The sequence below is a fragment of the Ovis canadensis genome, chromosome 19 (assembly GCF_042477335.2).
Source record: "Ovis canadensis isolate MfBH-ARS-UI-01 breed Bighorn chromosome 19, ARS-UI_OviCan_v2, whole genome shotgun sequence".
In the NCBI taxonomy this organism is placed as follows: Eukaryota; Metazoa; Chordata; class Mammalia; order Artiodactyla; family Bovidae; genus Ovis; species Ovis canadensis.
The window spans coordinates 62,193,629-62,215,045 of NC_091263.1; the positions used below are offsets into that span (position 1 = coordinate 62,193,629).

Consider the following 21,417-nt stretch of genomic DNA (forward strand, 5'->3'; position numbering starts at 1 on the left):
GGCGTCACGCTGCCCGGAGTTTAGGCGCCAGCGGCCTATGAGGCCCGGCTCGCGGGCACTGCCTGTGCTGGAGCGCGGGCTGCGGCGGCAAAAGGCCCGGATGTAGACCCAGGCCCTGCCAATTAGGAGGCAGAAAGCCCGGATGCAGACTCAGGCCCTGCCAATTAGGAGGCCTCGGGGCCTGGTGTAAGCAGCTTCACCACTCCCAGCCGTTTTTCCTCACCTGTGAAATGAGGCTCTCAGCAGTCTCTTCCTCATGGCTTCACGGTGAGGATTAAAGGAGAACTAAGGAGATTACACATACAATGCACACCTAGATCAGTACATGTCAGCCATGAGCTCTGTGCCTTCAGTTATGGTCAAGAAGACAAGATAGGCCAGCCACCCAGACCCAGATGACCGACGAGCAACACCCCCCACCCCTGTATTTGTCAACTGGCCCCCTGATCCCTACCTGCCGTCCCACACCCACTGGCCACTGCCCTCTTTCCCTAAAATGATGAAGCCATCTATGGCAAAATGATTCCTGTGTGTTAATAGGCATGAAGCAAGTAAAAGAATAATTAATGAAGTAAAAAAGGTGAGGGAGGGACAATCAAAACTATCTTATGGAAGACAAAATCAAAAAAAATCGAGGAGATAAAAAAATTGAGATAGCACAAAGTCGGCTGAATGCCCAGCTTGCTCTGGAGACATTCTTTTGTCATCTGATTTTCCAGATGTCACAAGCGCCCCTGGCATCCTCAGACCTGCCAGTCAGATGGGAAATGCCTGATTTCAACCTGGATTCATGGTTGTAACGGAGAGGGTGGGAAGGAAACAGACCCGGAGACAGACCCCACTTGGCTCCTCTGTCACTGCGACCCTGAGCAAGTCAACTGCTGGGTCTGGAGGAGGAATACCTCCATCTGAAGGTCTCTGGGGTCCTGCCCAATCCCAGCCTCACAGGGTCTGTGATTCACAGTCAGTACCACCCAGAGTAAATCAAACCCAGCATCTAATCTACTGTTCCCCACCCCCCCATCCCCTGTCTTTAAGATTATCAGTTAGCTCATTCAGCTGACCGACCTAAAATAGCACCAAAGCTTTCTCAGCCCCAATCAAACTAGTCCCAACTCCACAGGGCTTTCTAAAAAACAAGATTCCTTAAACACCTCTCTTTTACCATATTCTTGCTGTGTATCACCACTTCCCCATATTCTAATTTAGAACCTTTCATGTTTAATTTCAGTCCCACCAGATAAAAATTCTGAAGAGAGCTTTAGATAGATTCACTATTAATTTATATTTCAATAATTCAGAATTTGTGAATTCCCAAAAAGAAGCACACTTTTGCATTATCTTAAAAAAGAAAAAGGACTAAGGGACTAATTACTGGTATAAAAGGGCATCATTTTAACCATTTACTCATTCAAGCTGCTTTTGCACAATTTAAAAGGAATCATTTAAACAATGTTTCATTATACCCCACTGTTATCTATTTACTGAAGAACATTCAAGGATGTCTTCCTTTTTAAATATTGGTCACTTCTTTAGTACACATTAGAGTAAAATAATAAAACCACAGCTCTTCCAAAAGGAGGGTTTGGGAGTGGTTCTTTGCATTAATTCATATTATCCTGTTGTACTCAGGCTTAAATTAAGTAAAGGCAGTGAGTATGTTTAATGGACTGTATTTTACACATAACAAATGCTCCAAAAAGGACTTTATATATGATTAAATGATAGTTATTTTAAACTACTCTTTCTTTAATCGTCCCAGTTTTTAGTTCTGTAGTAATTTACATCACCAAAAAGCAAAACTGTTATAGAATACAGAAGTGCCTCTGGTAGGCCAGTTTAATGCTGTGCCCTAACCCTTTAGGAGCTCTGAATCCAGAGACCATCTGCTTGCAGGGCATTTATTTCTCGTTAACAAAAGCACAGCAAAGACGCAGCTCTCCGCACCCTAACAGTACCTTGTACAAGGACCCATGCCGTAGATTCCTGCTTGGATCTCCTTCCTAGAAAGTGCCTCTCACAATGAATGAGGCTGCTTTCCATTGTTGAGAGGATAAAAAACCCTGTAAGTCAGAAGTGTTTCCTTTTGCCACCACTGCTGCAAAGCCTAATGGCCAGTTCGGTACTCAGGTGTTTGCAAACGGTTAGCCTTGTGCAACCTGGGCAGATCTGCTTTTGGTTTGTATTCCTGGCTGCCCCATCTTTCATCAGCTTCCATTTTCTAAGCCACATCAGAGCTTTTGGAAGTAGAAAGGGGGACAAATCCTGTAATAAATACCATAATAATAGCAAGGTTCTACTGTGTGTGAAAATAGCATAATTAATAATCAAGGAACACAAAATAGCAGAAACATACCAAGTGAGATATTTTTCTTCCACAACTAAAAGGAATATGAAGGAAGTATTTGCCTTAGAACTCAACTGTAGTAAGCAAACACTGCAAAACTAAAGAAAAAAGAGTCCGTTTTGCATTAGGGTCTTACTTATCTGTCAGCTACCCGAAATGAATGTTTCCCTTGAAAGAATCCCGGTCCCCAAGTGCATGGCACCCAAAGCAAGGGAAAGAATAAGCAGCCTTGATGCCTTTCATCTCAGTCAGTGGTTCAAAAGAGATGACAAGTCTGGTGCTCAGGGTTCCAGGACTCTGCTCTAACCAGATGTTCTGGGTGTCTACCAGACATCCAAGAAAGAGGCTGTACTCTCTCCAAGCCACTAAGATTTCCTTTCCCATGGCCTGAGATAAGGAACAAATGAGGGCACTCATCAAAGGACGACTGATTTCAAGGAGCTGCGGGGGTGGGAGTGTAAATCGATAGGGGCTTAGTGGAAGCCAATGCAGCAGGAAGTATGGAATTGAAACACACTGTCCTCCCACCCAGAGAGTTTACTTCTAAGTACTTATCCCAGAGAAATGTTTACTTGTACACATAAAGAGCACATACAAGGATGTTCAAGGCAGCATTGTTTCAAACAGCAAAACTTTAGGAACCTAACTGCTCACCAGAAAGAGAACAACTAAATAAACTATGGCACATACATGGAATATTTTATGGCAGCTAAGGAGTTGTCAGATTTCTACACACAGATATGGAAAGATCTGTAAGACACATTAAGGGAGCAAAAATATAAGCTTTACAATGCACACAGTCTCCTTCCACTTGTGTAAAGTTTTTAAATACCCAAACTGCATAGATGCCTATTTCAAAACACACAGATGTTATACACATACAGACATAGTTTAAAAAAAAAAAAACCATTATGAAACTGATTCTTGTAATTAGAAGGAGCTGGATAGGCAAAACAATACAGTCATTTTATCTGCATTGTTTTAATAGTTTAGAAGAACATATGTGTGTATTACTTATATAAATTATTTCTATAAATTTGAATGATGATTTACTATAAGAACACAAAATATGAAAAACAAAGAAAGCCTTTCTCTGACCCCACGTTTTCCTCATGAAAGGGTGACCTGGAACAGGAAGCCCACCACAGCACCAGCTACAAGTCTGGACCCCTGAGTCTGATATGCGTTGCAGAGCAGGTCTCAATAAATATTTGCTGAATAATGGTGCCTCGACTTCCTGTCTTATAAACAAGAGTCCTTACACACTACAAAAGTGTCTGTGAGTACACCGTGCTAGACCTCCCCACAGATGCAAGGAAGGGAGGCAGGGTGGGCCCCTCAGAAGATGACCACGGCCGGGAAATCATGAACCTCACAGCCAGCCTGCTCTGCATCCCCAGGCCAAGCTGACCAAAGATACCCTCTCCTTCCTTCCCAGGTGGGGTCCACCTGTTAGCCGCATCTCTCCTGAGAAGGTTGCAGCTGGCCTTCCCTCCCTCATGTCGGTCCCCCAATTCCCTTCAGCCTGACCCTCACATTCAGTCATTCAAAAATTTCAACAGGTGATTTCTAAATGTACCCATCAACCAGTAGGGAGGAGGAAAAGAAATTAGCAGAAGTAACTGCTTTGTGGTTCTGGAGAAGAAAGTCATTTTCCCCAGCCTGGACAGTGTCTGGGGCCCTGCTTAGTTAAAAATCTCCAAGAGAACTCTTCATGCTACAAGGTGCATGTCAGAAAAACAGCCATCTGTCTATCTACCCACCACACTCTGCCCCAGCCCTCATGCACACACAGAGAGGACGGGTCCTCACTCAGACACTTCCTCTTCCAACCCCATCTTTAGCTTTTCTCACTGTGTCCTCCTCCCCACCTCCCAGGGCCAGTCTGCCTGCCCAGTCAAGCACATCACTGTCCACAAGAACCCTAGCTGCGAGAATCCCAATCTCACCTGAATTAAAAAGGGAAGACACCTTCTGGCACTTTCCTATTTCGAACACATGGGCAGAACAGGTCTTGGGGACATATGCTACAGGGCTGATGGCAGGGGCCCCAGGACTGGGAGCACGACAGGAGCCTCAAGTCTATCCCAGAATGACCTGCCAAGCCCCACTGCCACCCCACGGGGCAAGGACACCCACCTCTACTGCTGGGCAAGTACTTCCATAGCAAGTCCCTCTCATGTTTTACAGACAGGTTAGAAAAAGAAGCTACCCATGAATCTGCTACATGGGTCTTCTGTTTCTCACACGTCATTTTTAAAATACTGAACTTGAACTGAGGTTAAAGAAGGAATGCATCTCCCAGGGAGGGACCCCAAAGACCCTCCCTGAAGTGGGCTTATAAGATGCACGTTTCAGGTGGTGTGTAAGGGGGAGCTGCTGGAGGCGAGTCAGACTGTGCCTGGGGGACAGGGGTGCTGTGGTGCAGGGTGGGATCCTGAGACCCTCTTTTAAGCCCCCTTTCCAGCTGTGTCTGATAACAGTTTACACCCTTTGGACTTTTCAGTTAGCTCAGTTAATAAATTACAAACACATAAGTACTTCTTTTTCCCCAACTAAGCCAATTTATGGTTCTGCAACTGGTAATCCAACAAGTTCTGGCCAATACACCAATATATCCTCATTCCAAAACAGGCTCATTTTTTTAAAATACATTTTGTTTTTTTAAGAGTCTTTTGGTATGGACCATTTTCAAAGTCTTTAGTGAATTCGTTACAATATTCCTCCCATTTTATGTTTTGATCTTTTTTGGCCACAAGGCATGGGGGATCTTAAGTTTCCTGACCAGGGATCAAACCTGCGGCCTCTGCTTTAAGGCAAAGTCTTAACCACTGGACCACCAAGGAAGTCTCTAAGATAGGCTCATTTTTGAAGGGTCTAAGCAGAGAAGTTCCAGTGTTTGAGGTGTGTCTATGAAACAATGAGATTCATTTTTTAACAATCCTTAAAGAATCCTTTGGGAATTCTTCTTAAGGAACTTTAATAGAAGTAAATCTGAATCCTTTAAGACTTGGATCTGATTTCTGAAAAACTGCTGATACTCAAAATCTCTTCAATAAAAGGTCAATCTGGGTAACTTGTGTTTTGTCAACGTGAGGTTAAGATGACAAAAGAGATGCTATAACTTGTGCAAGACATAAATGGATTCACCATCAAGATCAGGAAACCAAATCTGGATTAAATGTTACTACACAAGTCTATTCAATCTGGTCATTTTGCTGCCCTCCCTCCACCAACCTTCAAACAAAATGTCTCACAAACACACATACACACACAAGTACAACCACTCACACATGGTTCACACACAATGCTGAGCACAGAAGCCGGCTTATGATGCAGGGATTCAAAAAGTATTAAGCACGTGTCTTACTTCTCTCCTGCTTCAAATATAAAGAGCTAAATTTGCCAAGAAATATACAACCCTGAAATTTAAGGCAAACTCGGACAGGTATTTCCTGAGATTGTCATTAATACTGGACAATGAAAGTCAGCCTCTCAGGCAAACATTAATCATTAGCCAATTGTTGAAAATTAACTACTAATCTATAAAGGACATGTCATGGAGCCCTGAACAGTCTTTCATTTATGGACCTACTCATTTCACATGCATTTCCTCATGTGCCTACTGTGCCCCTACGCAGAGTGAAGCTCACAACACCACAGAGATCAACCAGACTCCAGCCTCAGCATGTGCTACATTCATTCAAAGTCAGTTAGCTCACCATCCAAAGAGCCAGGCTGTCAGAGCCCAGAGACCATATACAGAACTGCACTCCACACACCAAGCGACATCCCACAGTAGTTACAGAATAAAGTGAAAAGGGGTGAATGTCTGCAAAGAGGAAAGCAAGTACTATTTACACAGACTGGTGGGGTAGAAGGTGGGGACAAGGACCAGAGAAGGCTGAAGTGAGGGCAACACAGGAGCAATCCTTAAAAAAAAAAAAACCAGAATCTAAAGGCACGAAGAAATACACACAGTTCAAACAGAAAGACACAGAGATGAGGTATGGAACTAAAAGCCAACCTTCTAGGCAAAGCCCAGGGAGCCAAGTGATGACACTGTGTCTCAGGTATTTCGATTCAATTCACACCATTCACTATGTGAGATGCTAAACCCTGGAGCATGCAGAGCCAATGAACTTGCTTTTTAAACCCAGGAAACACGGTGTGGGGATCTCAGCCATGGAGGACAGACTGCAATCAAAGTAGGTTGTCCCCCACCATTCCTGGCCCTCGTAAAGCATCAGGTCTCACTGCAAGAATCCCCAGGCGGCACTGCTTCACAGGGAGTCTCCCAGCACCCTGCTACTACTAGCCCTGGAGCTGGAGCACAAAACCTACAGAAATGCTCAGTAGGGAAACCCAGCTCCAACGGCACCTTCAGCCACAGGGACATAAGAAGCAGGGTCAGAAGACCCTCAGCTCTTCAGGAGTAAACACTTGGAACTTGCCACCCACCCCCAACCAAGGATTTCAGAGGCGTCCACGGAGAGGCCTGCCACCTGAGCAAATCCTGAGTTCAGAGGAAAGACTGAAGGGTGAGGAGCTTCTCCTGAGAGTGGTCATTCAGTGGTCCTCAACAACCCGCGTTTATGAACATCATGTACACACGGTTGGGCTCCGTGCTGTTGGGGTTCCAAAAGGATTCACTAAGAATTGTATTCTGAAGAGGCTTGATAAGATAAAGATAAGATGTGCACATAAATAACTAAAATATGGAGTGTTTCATATGCAAAGTGCCAGGAGAGCAGTTCAGATAAAAGTGTTACTTCTAATCAGGTTCAGATAAGACTTCACAGGTCCTTTCGAGATTCTTCCTAAGGACAGTGATGACGATGAAGGGTTGGGGCGGGGGGAGAGGTATTTCAGATGGAGAAAAGGCCAGGAGGTGGACCAGAGCAGAGAGGGGTGTTTAGGAAAGGCTGGTGGATGAATAGAATGGGGTGGGGTGGGGGGCATGAAGGAAAGGCACAGAGAGTCAACCAGAAAGGGTCAGGCAGACCAAGGAGGACTTGGACTTCCTTCGGAGAGCAGGTTGCCCCTGAAACCTCAGGTTCGCGCCACCCGACCACAAAGCAAGTGGAGAGGAAGGGGAAGACGCGGGGGACTTTACAGATGCCCAGTGTCTGCAACCTAAAAACATAAAGGTGGGACTTCTGAGCTGGTCCAGTGGCTAAGACTCTATGCAGGGGGCCCAGGTTGGATCCTTGGTCAAGGAACTAGATTCCACATGCCACAAGCAAGACCCAATGCAGTCAAATGAATAAATTAATTAAATACATATTTTTTTAAAAAACACACACAAAGACAAGATGAAAAGGGGCTCAAAGGGAGTCAAAGACTTAAAACCATCTCTTTGAGTTTCACAAGCATTTTTTTGTGCACCTGGTGAAAGGCCAGGGTGGTGGGGGCCATGGGCACCGCCCCCCCCCGACTCCATGGCTGCAGACACTGAGGAAGCTCGGTGCCCCTCTGTGGAAGGGTCTAATTTGAGACTGTTTAGCGCTGCAGAGCCTGGGGGTGGGATGGGAGTTCCAGGTACAGGATGCCCAGGCTGAGGCTTCAGTCAGTTGCTTATGAGAAACTGAAGTTCAGAAAGCCAAATAAAGCATTTTCCACCACAGTGAAGTACAGGAATTGTGATTGTCCCCACTCTGACACTCCATAAAGAAGTGCTCTCCGCCCTCCCCCCCCCCCACCGCCCCATGCTAAGAAGAAAATTAAATGAATGATATACGCTTTCAATAAGTGGAACTGAAGAACCCCTGCGACTGACTGATCTAGGAGGGAGATGGCTGTGGGAACTGAGTTGCACCGTTTCCATGGCTGCAGCCTCTATGGGTCCCTGCAAGTCCACAAAGGAAAGCTGCACAGAAACTTGAGACTGTTTACATATATATATATTTTTATAAAAACTACCCCTGGGAAAACTTGCTGCCCCCAAGGTAATCTCAAGTGCCCAAAGCTGGCTCAGTGACGTGCAACCCAGGCCAAACGCACACTGGACCAAGGGTGATGGCCGCATTTCTTAGGCAACGAAAATAATAGCTTCATGACAAACTACCTGCAACAGGCAGAAACATCTTCCTCAAAACTGGCCCTGAATTGTACTCTAAGTGCTCAACAGCCACATGCCCACCAGAGCTTGCAGGCAAAGGAAACCACCAGCTCCCTGACACGTACAGCTTTGCAATCTGTATGGGTCTCTGCCCTTTGTTTTGCCATTCACATTCATTGAAAGGTATTTACTACAGATGAAAAATAAGCTTCGTTCAGCTGCCTCTAAACCAATCCCAAAAATAGAGCAATCACTTTGGTACAAATGGGGTCAAATGTATTAAAAAAAAAAAAAAAACTTGCTCCCTGGCAGGAAGACTGACATGGCATGGGACCTTGCTGAGAGTCAGGGGGAAATCCACAGAGTTTTCCCTTCCCACAGTGGGAAAAGAGATATTTAAAGAGTTAGGCAGAGATTAAACTCATCCGGCCATGTGACCAGCCAAGTAAACGAAGACACAAACTAGAATGCTCTAAGCTTTAGAATATTAAGAGGTCAAAGAAATATATGTTGGTTTTTTAAAAAGGCTTGCCAAACTAATACCCTGCCCCCTCCCACCCTCAAAGCCCACTGTTTAAGAACTGTCAAGAAAAGATCCACTGGGGAGGGACTGCAGGGGTTAGGAAGAGAGATTTATTCACTTCCTATAGTTTATTTATTTCCTATATTTATTCTCTCAGTTATTAGCTCAGAAATCCAAATGGTCTGACACTTCTTATATTAGTGCCCTGAATTTCCCTGGGGGAAAAAAATATCGGAATATCAATTGACTTATACATGCAGCTACATTAATTATTCCATTGATCTGAATTAATCTGCCTTTCTGAAAGGTATTTATTTTCTAAGTTTGTTTAATCATGTTCTCTTGAGCTACAAAAAGCAACAAACTGGGTCACCATCCACGTTGTTAAATTTGGTAACAAGGCTGACACCATCTGTGGCCTAGACTGATGATCTAGCCCCACTGATGGGGGCTTTTCACTACTTCTGCTTCTCCTTTGAAATGACTGTCTAAAGGCACATGTCTACAACCAAATCAGAAGCTATTTAAAATACCCAGAGTCACACAAATCATCTCTAACACAGTATAAATATATACTAACAGTCAGTCTTTATCTGTATACCCAACTCCCATTTCCAGTTGTACTTGCAGTAGCAATATCCATAATTTTTTAAAATTCTCTACACATCAGACTACAAAAGCCCAAAGATGAAGGGGCATCACACTACATATAAAATACGCTGCACATTACAGATGCAGCATGAAATCCCGTACGTAAACCATGAAGTCTAAAGTTGTAAGAGCATACCATCACCGTCTCCAGACCCTGGGAGAGCTCTCCCCCCCCAGTTCTACCTTTACCACATGCAGCTAAGAACATTCAGACCTATTAAAATACAGCTTCAACATAAGAAACCAAAAACAAATGGAACCAGCTGAAAGAGGGAAAAGCAAAGCAGGAGAGAGAATTGCTGTTATCCGGGACCAGGCCCTCATTCACCTTATTTCTGCATGGGCTCCGGTCATGAAGGACTGATCCTAGCAAAGAGGATGCCACAGCACCAGAAAAATCCTGAATTCTGAATCATCAAGGCAAGATTACAGGATGTCAGAGGTAGAAACAACCTTGGCGATCTTCTCATCCAGTCCCCTGAGTTGACAGGTGGGTCAACAGCAATGCAGAAAGGATCTGGGAAACGCCCCGAAATACAGCCAGTTGACAGCCCAGTGGGACAATTCCTAGTCCCATTTCAGCGCTCCTCAGTGCTTTTTTTTTTTTAACTATATCAACCTTTCCCAAAGGAAGTTCCATGAAACACTGTGATGCACGCTGCCAAAAAAATGTTTAAAGAATCCATGACCAATTACTTTTAGGGACTAAGCTGAGTTAAACAAAATGAAACTGGTTTTTTAACTACAGACTTTCCTGGAGCTTTTACTGAGTTAATGTGCACGATAAATCTTTAAGAGAGCAATAAAGTATATGGAAGTATCCCAATTTATTTCACTATAGAATCATTTTATCCTGGAGCATGTCATCGGACTAACAGGAGGAACTTAGACACTCTATTATATTATTCTCAGAATTATGTTCTGTGATGATTAGTTTTGTCGTGTTCTACTTCTGCAACAATAGCTGATGTACAAAATTTACGTGATAACTCTCTGCTTACCAGAAAAATTGACCAAAGTACCCCAAACTCCCAAATAACACTAGATTAAGGAAAAAAAGCTAACGTTACTAGGAAGAGAATGGTAAAACCAAAAAAAGTCTACATGTAGAGAAAAGTTATTTTTAAATCTGCTACAAACCTCTTCCATGAAAAGTTTCACATCTATTTATACAAAATTCATGACTTTAAACACTTCATTCATTCAGTATAAATTTGAGAATACAGCTCAAAAGGAAAAAAAAAAAAACACGGCTGCAAAACTCTGTGAAACATCACATACATCATTGTAAATTTCAACCACCCAGAAAGCCAGCTGCCAACTTCAGTACTGAGGTCAATGACAAGCACACATCAAGACAAGCAGCAATTCTAAGGACACTTACCAAGTTATGATTTGTTGAATTAGAATCATCTTCAGGGAATGGGATGTAAATAGCTAAGGCCACACAATTGGCAAAAATAGCCAATAATATAAATATGTCAAATGGTCTGAAAGTTTTTGTTAAGGTATATACATGTCATGCCAACATACACCATCTCTCTCATCACACTCTCAATCACACCATCTTGAACTGCTTTTTAAATGACAGTCTTACACACAAATCCTTATTCAAATGACTGCTGTAACGATGAGGTTTCCAGCAGCAGTAATCATCAGTGGTCAACTCACAGCAGATCTTCCTATCAAATGACTTCTCCACGAGTCCTTTTCTTCTGCAGCAAGGATTACATTACACTCATCCTTCTGTTGGACATTCTATATCAAAACCTAAAAGTCCATCCAATTAGGGCACTGTGTGAACCAGGTTTCTGCTTCGTGTCGTTTTCACAGCAACAAGGGCCTTAGAAAGCTAAATTCCTGGCTGTTGTAGAAAAGAAAAATCATCATGAGATAAAGCTCTTTCACAAATCCCTAGCCACCATGTGCTAAAGCCATTTTCTTGGTGGCTCTTCTTGGCCAGGCCCACCTGGATCTCCTGTCTGGACTAGAATAGGACAAGTCACCGAGGACCTTTTCCAAACCACCTGCGACTGTCTCATAGCTATTCCAACCCTTAACAAGCGAGTCAGGCTTCATCTCCCTCCTCTGCTCTCCTTACTAATCAGCAGTTACCACTGTTTCAGATTAGAGCTGGACTGCAGCTCCATTTATAATGTGTTGTTATTGTGTTCAATTCATAAACAAATCAAATACAAGGCCATAAGAAATCAGCACCAGACACTTTCAGAGTTCGATTTAACATTTCTAAATCTCAGGGGTCTGTCTGGAAGAATCACTCTGTGAGCAGCCTCAACAGATACTTGCTTAAACATTCTGGTGTTATTAAGAGACACTGTCAAAACCGGCAATACAAAATTTGACATCTGCCAAAAATGACTGTTTTTCCTCTCTTGGTTTTCAGCCTTTCCAAATGCAAGGTTTCACAAGCACCAATCTAATCTCTAACTCCAGGCTTGGTTGTACAACACTGTTTCTCCCAAACAGTCATCCACTAAAGGCAAAGCCACAGTTTCACTAAACACCTCCAAGTCCTAAAGCTTGGAGGATGTGCACAGATCTTCTGCATTCACCCTGACTTCCTTCTGGAAAATCCAAAGATGCTGAAGGAAATAAAGAGCCCTCATGTCTCTGTTCCATTGCATTTCACGAAACCTCAGCCTTTTGAAGAACTTTAACACTCACTGAAACATGGATGTGAATGATGTTATTCCCTTACTAATTTGATGGGCTTAATTTTCAAGACACTTTTCCTTCCCTCATAGTTATTCTTTTAACTCACCTAGTATTACAAAATCTCTTATGTAGGGATCCAACTTTAAGGCAATCTACTTTAAAAAGACTTCAGAAACTCCTTTTCATCTTTCCTTTTGGCAATTCCTTCTAAAACTGAAAAAGTCAATTGCCCCAAACCCATCCTATATGGAAACACACTCACTGCCTCTCCCATCTCCCACATCACCATCTGCCTTTTAAATTTCCCGATACCTAAATGATAAACCAGCAAATCAGAGAAGTACTGATGCTATTTAGGAAAACCAAAGACTACTTTTTTCATCACGGTGAAAAAAGTTTCAGATTGCAGGTAATGCTAAATCCTCTCCTTCTGCCACAAGATTCTGACAAGCCAAGCAGAACAGAGCATCAGAGAAATAGATGAGGCTGATCCTAAATCTCCCTTCCTTGTTCCCCCAAGTGCAGGACATACTGCCTTGCCTGCATGTATAAACAAACAGCAGGTTCAAAAAACTCATTCACCCAGTGCTGACAGAGCCTGGCACAGCTGATTTTAGAAGGCTGTCTATGCCCTCCTCCCAGAACTTAAAGGAAACTGTCAACTGAAAACAACACATCTCATATCATTTCAGAATCTATTCTGTAAACGCTTCCCATCTGCAAGGCGGCTTCTCCCTGCGCTGGCAGCCACAGCCCTTAATTCCTGCACATACGTGTCTGGCGGTGTGGGAAAGGGAGTCAGCAGCACCATCCAGGAGTTCACTCCGTTCACATAAATTACTATATACAAATTACGGAGCACAAAGAGAAACAGCACCAGGCCTCCCACCTCACTCCGCATGAAATTAATGACCCCACTGAGAGGTCTCTGCTTACTCAAAGTCACGTCAACCCAACCTGAGGGGGAGGAGACCTTTGTGACTAAGTATGATCTGACTAAGTGCTCCTGCCATGCCCCTGAGAGACCACCCCTCCTCCGAGGGACACCCCCTCCCTGTGGATCCCCCTCCCTCCTGGGCCGACACAAGTGTTCAGTCTTCAGACTCAAAAAGAACCTATAGAGAAAAACACATCCACACTACCCCAGCCATGTGAGAGACACCGCGACACCCGCTGGAGAAGAGACATCTGTTCTGGAAAGGAAACGCACATGAAAACCCCTCAAATCCTACCCTGGGCTACTCTCTCTACAACCTTTCCAGACAGTTACCTCATTTTAACTCTCCATGAGCACAGAAAACAGCCAGCTGAGACAGAGGGCTGCCTCGCTAGGCACTCAAATGATAAGGGGGTTCCAGCTCCACTCGCCAGGAGCCTGTATCCTCTCTTTAGAGCATGGCCTCCCGACCTGGGCTCAGTGGGAAAGCCCTACATCCATGCTCCTTCCCAAGCCTAGGAACTGCTCAAGAGCCCTGGTCGACCCTGAATATAATTCTGGGAAAAGGAAATGCTGTGCTTTACCCAAACCAGTGAATCATCTGACTAATTAGAAAGCTATTTGCTCAGAAAGAAGACCTCAGTCAACCTTTTCTCATGGGTGGCAGGAACTGGAGCCTGGCCTCCAGGTTAAGGGATGGGGTGAGCAGGCAATGCACCCCAGTTTTCCAAGATCTGAGCCCTAGTAACCTGCCTGGGACATTTGGAGTTCAGGTTTAAAAATACAAAGGAGAAACCCAGAAATGTAACTCCAGTCCAAGGATACAGAATATTTTTTTTTATAAAGGCAACAACTGCAAATTCCTCCGCGGAGAGGGCTGGGCGCTAACTCACGCAGGCTTTGGAAGAAGAGGCACACACAAACCTCTCCCTCCACAGGCTCCCTCATGCTCACATTTCAAATGCTGTTTTGGAACTTGTCAAAAGGAAATTCCAGGAAATCATAGCATTGATGACCAAATCGTTCCCTCCCTGTGAAGCAAATGTTCATATTTGTAGCTACCTGAACAATCAGACTCACCAAATGGCAGACCTACAAGCAACCTTAGCATTAATTGGAGTATCCAAAGCAAATTTCAAACATCAGAATGAGAAGATTCCACTAAAGGTCAAAAATGTATTTATTCCTAGTAGAGTTTTATTTTTTGGTTTTAAGGAGCATACCTTATAGGTTCAATTCATACCGCTGCCAAAAAACAAAGGTGCATTTAAACTACCCATCTAGTGTCAGATGACCAAAGGTTAATTTAAGTTTCAGGCTGTCATTCCCTGCCCCCCCCCCACTACACACACACACACACACACACACACACACACACACACACACACAGAGTAGCCTAAATTTACCCAGAGAGATACCCTTCTGTACCCAGAGGAGATAGGAAATTATATACCATGAAACCCTGTACACACAGCTTCTGTTGCTCACATTCCAAAGTGCTATCACTTTGTTAAGTGCCATTTCAGACAACAAATCCTTTTAAAGAGCAGATGGTAAAAGAGAAAATGAGAAACACTTCCCCTAGAAAAGGATACTTCCATTCCACTATACTAATGCAGGCTCTTCGGATGGGGTTATTGAGAGACAAACAGAAAAGGGCACGGGCAGGTCGGCTGTTGGACGAGTTACCCTGTTTTTTGCTCTTGGCGTATTGCTGACGTTTTCTTTGGGAGAGAGATCCGACAGGTGGGGGTGCGGAGGTGCTCATAGTTTGGGCAGCCTTGGCCTGTCTAGCAGCGTCGATTGCAGCTTGCCAAGACAAGACGGTTTGCTTGGAGCTGTTTGGCTGAGAAGTTGGTCCTTCACCAGAAAGAGGGAGCCTGGTGCCTCTTGCATAGTTCACCTCTGGGAAGAAGGAGAAAAAAAGAAAAATTAAAAAAAAAAAAACAACAATGACACAATGAGAATCCAGTGTCAGAAGAAAGCTGAAGTGGTTTCCCATCAAGAAGAGCAGGGAAATCATCCCCAAGTTTGCAATGGAAACCTCATATTCTATTTTTCAGAAGCAGGGTTAGGTCAGCCAGAGCAGCAAGAACAGTCCCTGAGCTCTGCCCAAAGTGTCAATAACACACGACCGTTGCATTTCGCCCAAAGGGTTAGTACCTCTCTACATCCATGTCTTCACAAGAAGTCTTTCAGTGCATTCCTTCAGACAAACTGAGGTCATTTCCACTTATATTCCACATCTTTTCTGACTTTCAAAACCCATGTATCTCTAGTGAGTTAACAGATACATACCACAGCTTTCCTCCAAAATAACTACCATCACCAAAAAAAAAAAAAAGGCAGTGGCAATAATTCAATAGTCTTAATCATTTTCAGGGTGTTACTCCAACATCTTTCTACAGCCACAAATGCATTTTTCTCAGCATGGGAAAAATAAAATAAAAACTGGCACCACTGGCACCAGGGCAATACCAAGAGCCCCATAACAAATACCTAGATTATGCACTGACACTTCCTGCAAATGAAAATTCATGATGCTTGGGACTCATTTCCTCCACAGGCTTCCGAAAACAGAAAACATCTTTAGGGCTTTTTTGCATTTTAAATTGCAGCCGCAGCAGCCAAACCAGCAACCAGAGAAACAGACAGGGCAGGCAGCCTGCATCCTTACACCTAGGAGAGACAGGCTGAGTTATGTCAGGGGCCCTCAAGGCCTAAACAGGAACCATTTCAGCATAGACTGGGACCCAAGTACACACAGGATAGAACCCCAAGGAGGCTTCATGTGCAAAGCCCTCTCCAGCCTGGGGTCAGGCCAGGATCCAGGCAGGTCTCCCAGGTACCTGCCTGCCTTGGGTCACAACCTCCTTACTGAGACAGAAGTCAAAGCGAGAGGAATGGGCATTTGTGAAACCAATTCTTACTAAGTCAATAGCACAAGGGAGAGTCAGAGCCAAGCACAGGTCTGCCTGGTTAGCAGCCTGAGAGGGATCCACAGGAGTGGGCAGCAGAGGTCTGAACCAGGGGAGGAGTCGTCCCAAGTCTTACCTTGGGGAGCGCTCATTGGGAAAGCTGTGAGCCCACAGAGAGCTGTGGGGACTCCAGCGACCTCTAAGGAGAAGTGAAGAGGGCTGGCCAGGAGCTGCACCCCCTTCCTTCGACCCAGCCCGGCCGGCCGGCCGGCCGGCAGTGTGGTAACTGCACGTGGTGCCCGGGCCGGGCTAGGGAGGGGAACCCCACAGCGGCTGTGACTCCCCGGGCATTGCTAGGTTACCGACGTGTGCACAGCGGCGCTGGGAGCGGGAATACACTTTCCATCCGACCCTCTGGCCAGCGATTCCGAGACCCAGCCTCCCTCTCAAGGGTAGTAAAGTGCTTCACCCACCGACGAGAAGGGTGAAACCTGGCAACCCTGTAATTTTCCAGATGCCACCAGAGACCTTCTTCCTAATATACCAGGGGGCGGGAAAGGAGGCGAAGAGGCTAGAAAGGGGGCTCGGGCTGAAGACTCAGAGCCACCCTCTTCCCATCGCTCAAGAGCGTTGGAGGAAAGTTGAGCCCGAGGACACTGAACCCGAATCACCTAGGCTCACCGCCCCTCCGGCGGCGGCACTGTACTCCACGGACCCCACGACCACCCCCACCCCACAAATGCAGAATTAACTCTGACATTCAAGGCCTGAAGGGGAGAATGGAGTGGTTGTCACGCATCTCCCCTTTCTATGTAGACGACACCGAGCTAGAAGCATCCTCTCCTACCCCCTCAACCCACCAGCGCATCAGAGACAGGAGGGGGGGTGAGAAGGAGAGGGGGTGGAAAGAGGAGGACCATGACAAGGATGAGATTTGGCAGCGGGTGCCCAGGCTCTGGCTGCTCACCGTTCGCGTGGTCCGCTTGCTGCTGCCGTTGATGCTGCATTTTTTTCATCATCATCATCATCATCATCCACGAACATTTATTGAGCGCCTACTGTGTGCAGGGCACTGTGCTAGGCGTTGGGGCGGGGGAGGAACGGGTAAAGGGGGTGACCGATAGGTAAGAGCCGCGGTCCCTGCCCTTAGTCAAGCTTCAGCAGGGGGTGGGGAGAGACAGGGACAGATAACAGAAAATAAGAATAATTTATAAAAAACGGCTGGCCACCCACGCTCCCTCTTTTTCAAAATCGGAGCAAAATAAACTTTTTCTAAAAAATAAGATCAGATGTATATATTATCCTGATAATATATACAGGTAATTTTTTTGCTGCAAAGGAGAATTGGCTTGGTCCCCCCCTCTAGCGGAGGGACGCCATGGGGATGCCGGCCCGGCCGCCGGGGCCGCTCGGCGCGCCCCCCATGCCCGCCCGCTCGCCCGCCGCGGTGCCCGGTGCCCGGTGCCCGCCGCCGCCACCACCGCCCGCGCCGCCGCTGGCTCGGGACCGCGGGCAGCCGGAGCTCACATCCGGGGACGGAGGCGCTCGCTCGCTCACTCCGCGCCCGCCGCGCCGCGCCGCACGCCGGCTTCGCCCTGGCGACGCTGCGCGCCCGCCGCCGCGTCCCCCTCCCTCCCCCCGCCCGCCCCGGGCCTCCCACGGGCTGCGCTGCGCCCCGGCGATCGGAGGCCGACCCGCGGCTCGCCCCGCACGGCCCGCGCGGTGCAGGTGGCCGCCGCGTGGGACTCCGGGGCCCGCCGGCCTGGCTCGGCTGACCCGCGGGCGCCGAAGGGTTAAGCGCGCTCCAGCGGCGGGCCGCCTGCTTAACCCCCTCGGTGCCGCGGCGTGCTCTCCCCTTCCCCCCCACCAATCCCCGATCGCGCGGGCACAGCCCGCGGATCCCGCCGAGGTCGGGTGCGGATGAACCGCTCCTCCACTGGCATTTCTTCGGGGCGGGCGGCCGGGGGACTTTAGGCTCCCGCGGCGGGCCTTAGCTCTCGGCTCCATCCTCCCCCGCAGCACACCTGGAGGAGGCCCCGCCCCCTGGGAACACAGGTGCGGGCGGAAGGTCTTTGCTCTGGTGGTGGCCAGGGGCTCTGCTCGGCTCCCAAACCGCTCCGGGGCGGGGCTGAAGCCCGGTACCTTTCCTCGGCTCTTTCCAATTGCGGAGGGGCTGGGGAGCCCGGCTGTCTGGAGAGCACTCACTGCCCCAGGTAACAGCCCCTTTAGATCTAACCTGGTTTGCAAAGCGTCTTCCATCCCCCCCGCCCCCCCATCCCCCCCTCTGCGCAGGATCTAGCTCGGCTGTGGGCTCTGAGACAGTTGGGGGAGGGGGAGGACATCGCTCTTTCCCACTCCCTCCCTCCCTCTCCACCCACCCCCCTACTTGTGTTAGGAGGCAGGTACGGGGAAGTCAAAGCCTCCAGTGTTTTGCAAACTGGGTCCCTTGAAGGAATAGGCAGTGCTGCTAGAAACTGCAGACTTCCGTGGAGAAGTAATGAGAGTAGTTGGTTTTATGGTACCTTCACGGTCTCATTTGGTGGGGGTGGGGGATTTTGCAAATGGCAGTTCCCGTCCAGAAGGGAAACTACTGTCTCTAGTGCGTGACCGGTATTTCTCATGTAGCGGTCGTGCTGGCTCTTGAATAAGGACGTCTGCTCAGTTACTTCACAAGGTTCGATATATTTGCTTTGGTTCTGATCTGCATGTTCCTACAGCCTTTTAGAATGTTTGGGAACAGAGACTTAAAAACAAAAATAAAGCAAAAAGCCCAGCGCGAACCAAGAAATTAAGGGAAGGTGCTCTTTGGCCAAAGAAGTCACACTGGGCACACTTAGCTGTTGGGGGCCACCGAGGAGTGGGGAGGAGGGCGGGGATAGCCTTCCAGAGCGGGGCATCTGGACAAGATGGATGAGAACAACCAACCTTCCTGTCCTTTTCTGTACAAGGAGAGGCAAGGAGAGAGCCTTGAGGCCTAGTTAGTACTAGAAAACTGGCCTGGGCCATCTCTGAGGCTGCTTCTGAGCCCAAATCTGAAAGCAGAGTAACCAGCTCCCCTCAGAGAATTTCCCATCCTGGACCCCTGTGTCTTGAAGTGTGTTTAAAATACACAGGTACACTTGTCACTTTCAGAACTCTAGGTTTAAAGCTCTGCCTCTTGAGACCTATTCTGCAAAATCCCACCCTGCTATTTGCTCACAACTCAGCATTCACAAGGCACCTGGCAGAAACAGGGGACAAATCTACGGCACAGCCCCTCCCTCAAGGACGTACACTCTAGTACAGGAAGAAAAGAGTGTGTGTATTTCTAACACTATTTGGATCATAGGAGCTGTAACAGGTATGAAGAAAGTGCTATGTGAGCATCAAAGAGATTTATAATAGAGGAAATCAGGTATTTTCAAAGAGATGACATTTGAACTGATTCTTAAAAAACGGACAGGGAAGGAAAGATGAAGGGACAAACAGATGAAGGACGGGGATTTCAGGGCAGTGAATATGCTATACAATATTGTCATGGTGGGTGTAGAACATTATTTTCATGCATTTTCAAAACCCATAGATGTGTACAACACAAAAGCGTAAACCCGAATGTAAACTGTGGAATTTAGTTAATAATGTAGCAATACTGGTTTATCGGTTCTAAGGAACCACACTAATGCAGAAAGTTAATGACAGGAGAAACTGTTGGGGAAGAGAAGTATACAGGAACTCTACTTTCTAAGCAATCTTTCTGTAAACCTAAAAATGCCCTTAAAAATAAGAGGAATGGGCTTTGGGGTAGAGAGTAAAGGCAAGGGAGACTGCTCTACAAGACAGGATGTGTTCAAAAATTAGCAGGAGCGCAGAGCAGCTGAGGTGCAGGCCACCAGGCTGGGGAAGGAAAGCTGGCTGGCTTGCTAAAAAGACCAGTTTATCTTCTCTGCAGTGGAAATGAGTGAAGGTGTTTAAGCTGAGAAGTGACATTAAATTGTGACTCGGGTTTCCCAGTTTTACACTTCAGATCTTAATGAGTTTATGGAATTAGAATTTTTCACATTTTTCTGTCCCAGCTTCTGAATCCCATCTTTGCAATGTTTCCAGCAAGTTTTTGTTTCTTTTTCCTTCTTTTTGAGGGCCTTCATTCATCTTAGCTCTGAAGGCTTTGGCCCACTGGGTAATTTAAATATTTCTATTCCCATGATAATCTGAATTCCTGAATAAATACATAATAATAACTAATATTTTTTAAAAGCTTCCCATGTGCCAGGCACAAATATAGGCACTTTACATGTATTACCTCTTGTAATTCTCACAATGAGGCTATGAGACAGGTCCTATTAAATTATTAATCCCCTCATTTTACAGATGACAAAACCAAGACACCAAGGAGTTAAGTAATTTGCCCCAAAACACACGCAATTATTTAGTAGCTGAAACAATAAAAGATGCAGGAAGTTTAGAATAAAAGATTTCATCTCTAAATCAGCCACATGTGATAAGACCCAATTATGTCACTAACGTGCTACGGTGGAGTTTTAATCCCTAGGCCTTTATATGTATAACACTATCATTTAAAGGCACCATACTGGCATTCTTGACGTGGTGACCTGAATGAATTTCATTCAGAAAACCTCGCTGATACCCCAGTCCAGGACCTCACCATCGCACACCCCTGGGCCACTGATTAGATGCCCCATCTCCTTTCCTCCTCCCTCAAATAATCCATCTTGTGCTCAGAAAACACCGTATCACTTCCCTAACTAAAAGAGAGAAAAGGCTGGTTCCTCCTTCCTTCTGACTCCAGTTTAAACTCCTCTGACCAGCTTTCAACCTTATCATTTCTCACCATTCACCTTCATCGTGGTCAGCAGCCTCCTCATTAGGCTGTGAACATGCTGTGCTCATTCCTGACTCTGCCCTGGCTCTCGTTTATTCTCTGACCCCAAATCCTGCCTTGCTGACCTCTAACTAAACCCTCCCTGTTTAACAAGTCCCCAGCATCTCCCTGCCTCCTCCCAGGAGCCTGCTCAGATTCCTCCACCACTGCAAACGCCCCCACCTCCCCTTTCCTAAAGGCCTACAGCACCTGGTTATCCCTTTGATTTGATACCTTCTTGATTGTCTTCTTTGATTTCTTCTTGGCTATAAATCCTGTCTCTCCAAGCACAGTGCACGTCCTTAAGCAAGGATCACCTCCTTAGCCCCCCTCCCCCAACTGCCAAGTGTTCTGCTCACAGCAGGCACTAAATACTCTGATTAATCTGCATGGGATCATAAAAGCCCACAGATATAGCTAGAAATTGTCAGCTAATATTTACAAAA

The 21,417-nt window shown here is 46.3% G+C and overlaps 1 protein-coding gene across 5 annotated transcripts in view; it reads right to left on the reverse strand.

Annotated features, from left to right (window-relative positions):
• CACNA1D (calcium voltage-gated channel subunit alpha1 D) overlaps window positions 1-17,610 on the reverse strand; it is a 351,812-nt gene extending 334,202 nt beyond the window's left edge. For 4 of the 5 annotated variants that reach the window (XM_069561588.1, XM_069561586.1, XM_069561589.1 and 1 more), the window contains exons 1-3: window positions 17,081-17,601; window positions 14,791-15,100; window positions 10,967-11,072 (exon numbers count right to left, since the gene is read on the reverse strand). In XM_069561588.1, the coding sequence (XP_069417689.1) occupies window positions 10,967-11,072; window positions 14,791-15,100; window positions 17,081-17,147 (483 nt within the window). In that variant the 5' untranslated portion in view covers window positions 17,148-17,601. Of the gene's footprint in view, window positions 1-10,966; window positions 11,073-14,790; window positions 15,101-17,080 lie in introns of all 5 variants that reach the window. The other variant, XM_069561585.1, reaches the window with a different exon arrangement.
• Between the last annotated feature and the right edge of the window lie 3,807 nt (window positions 17,611-21,417).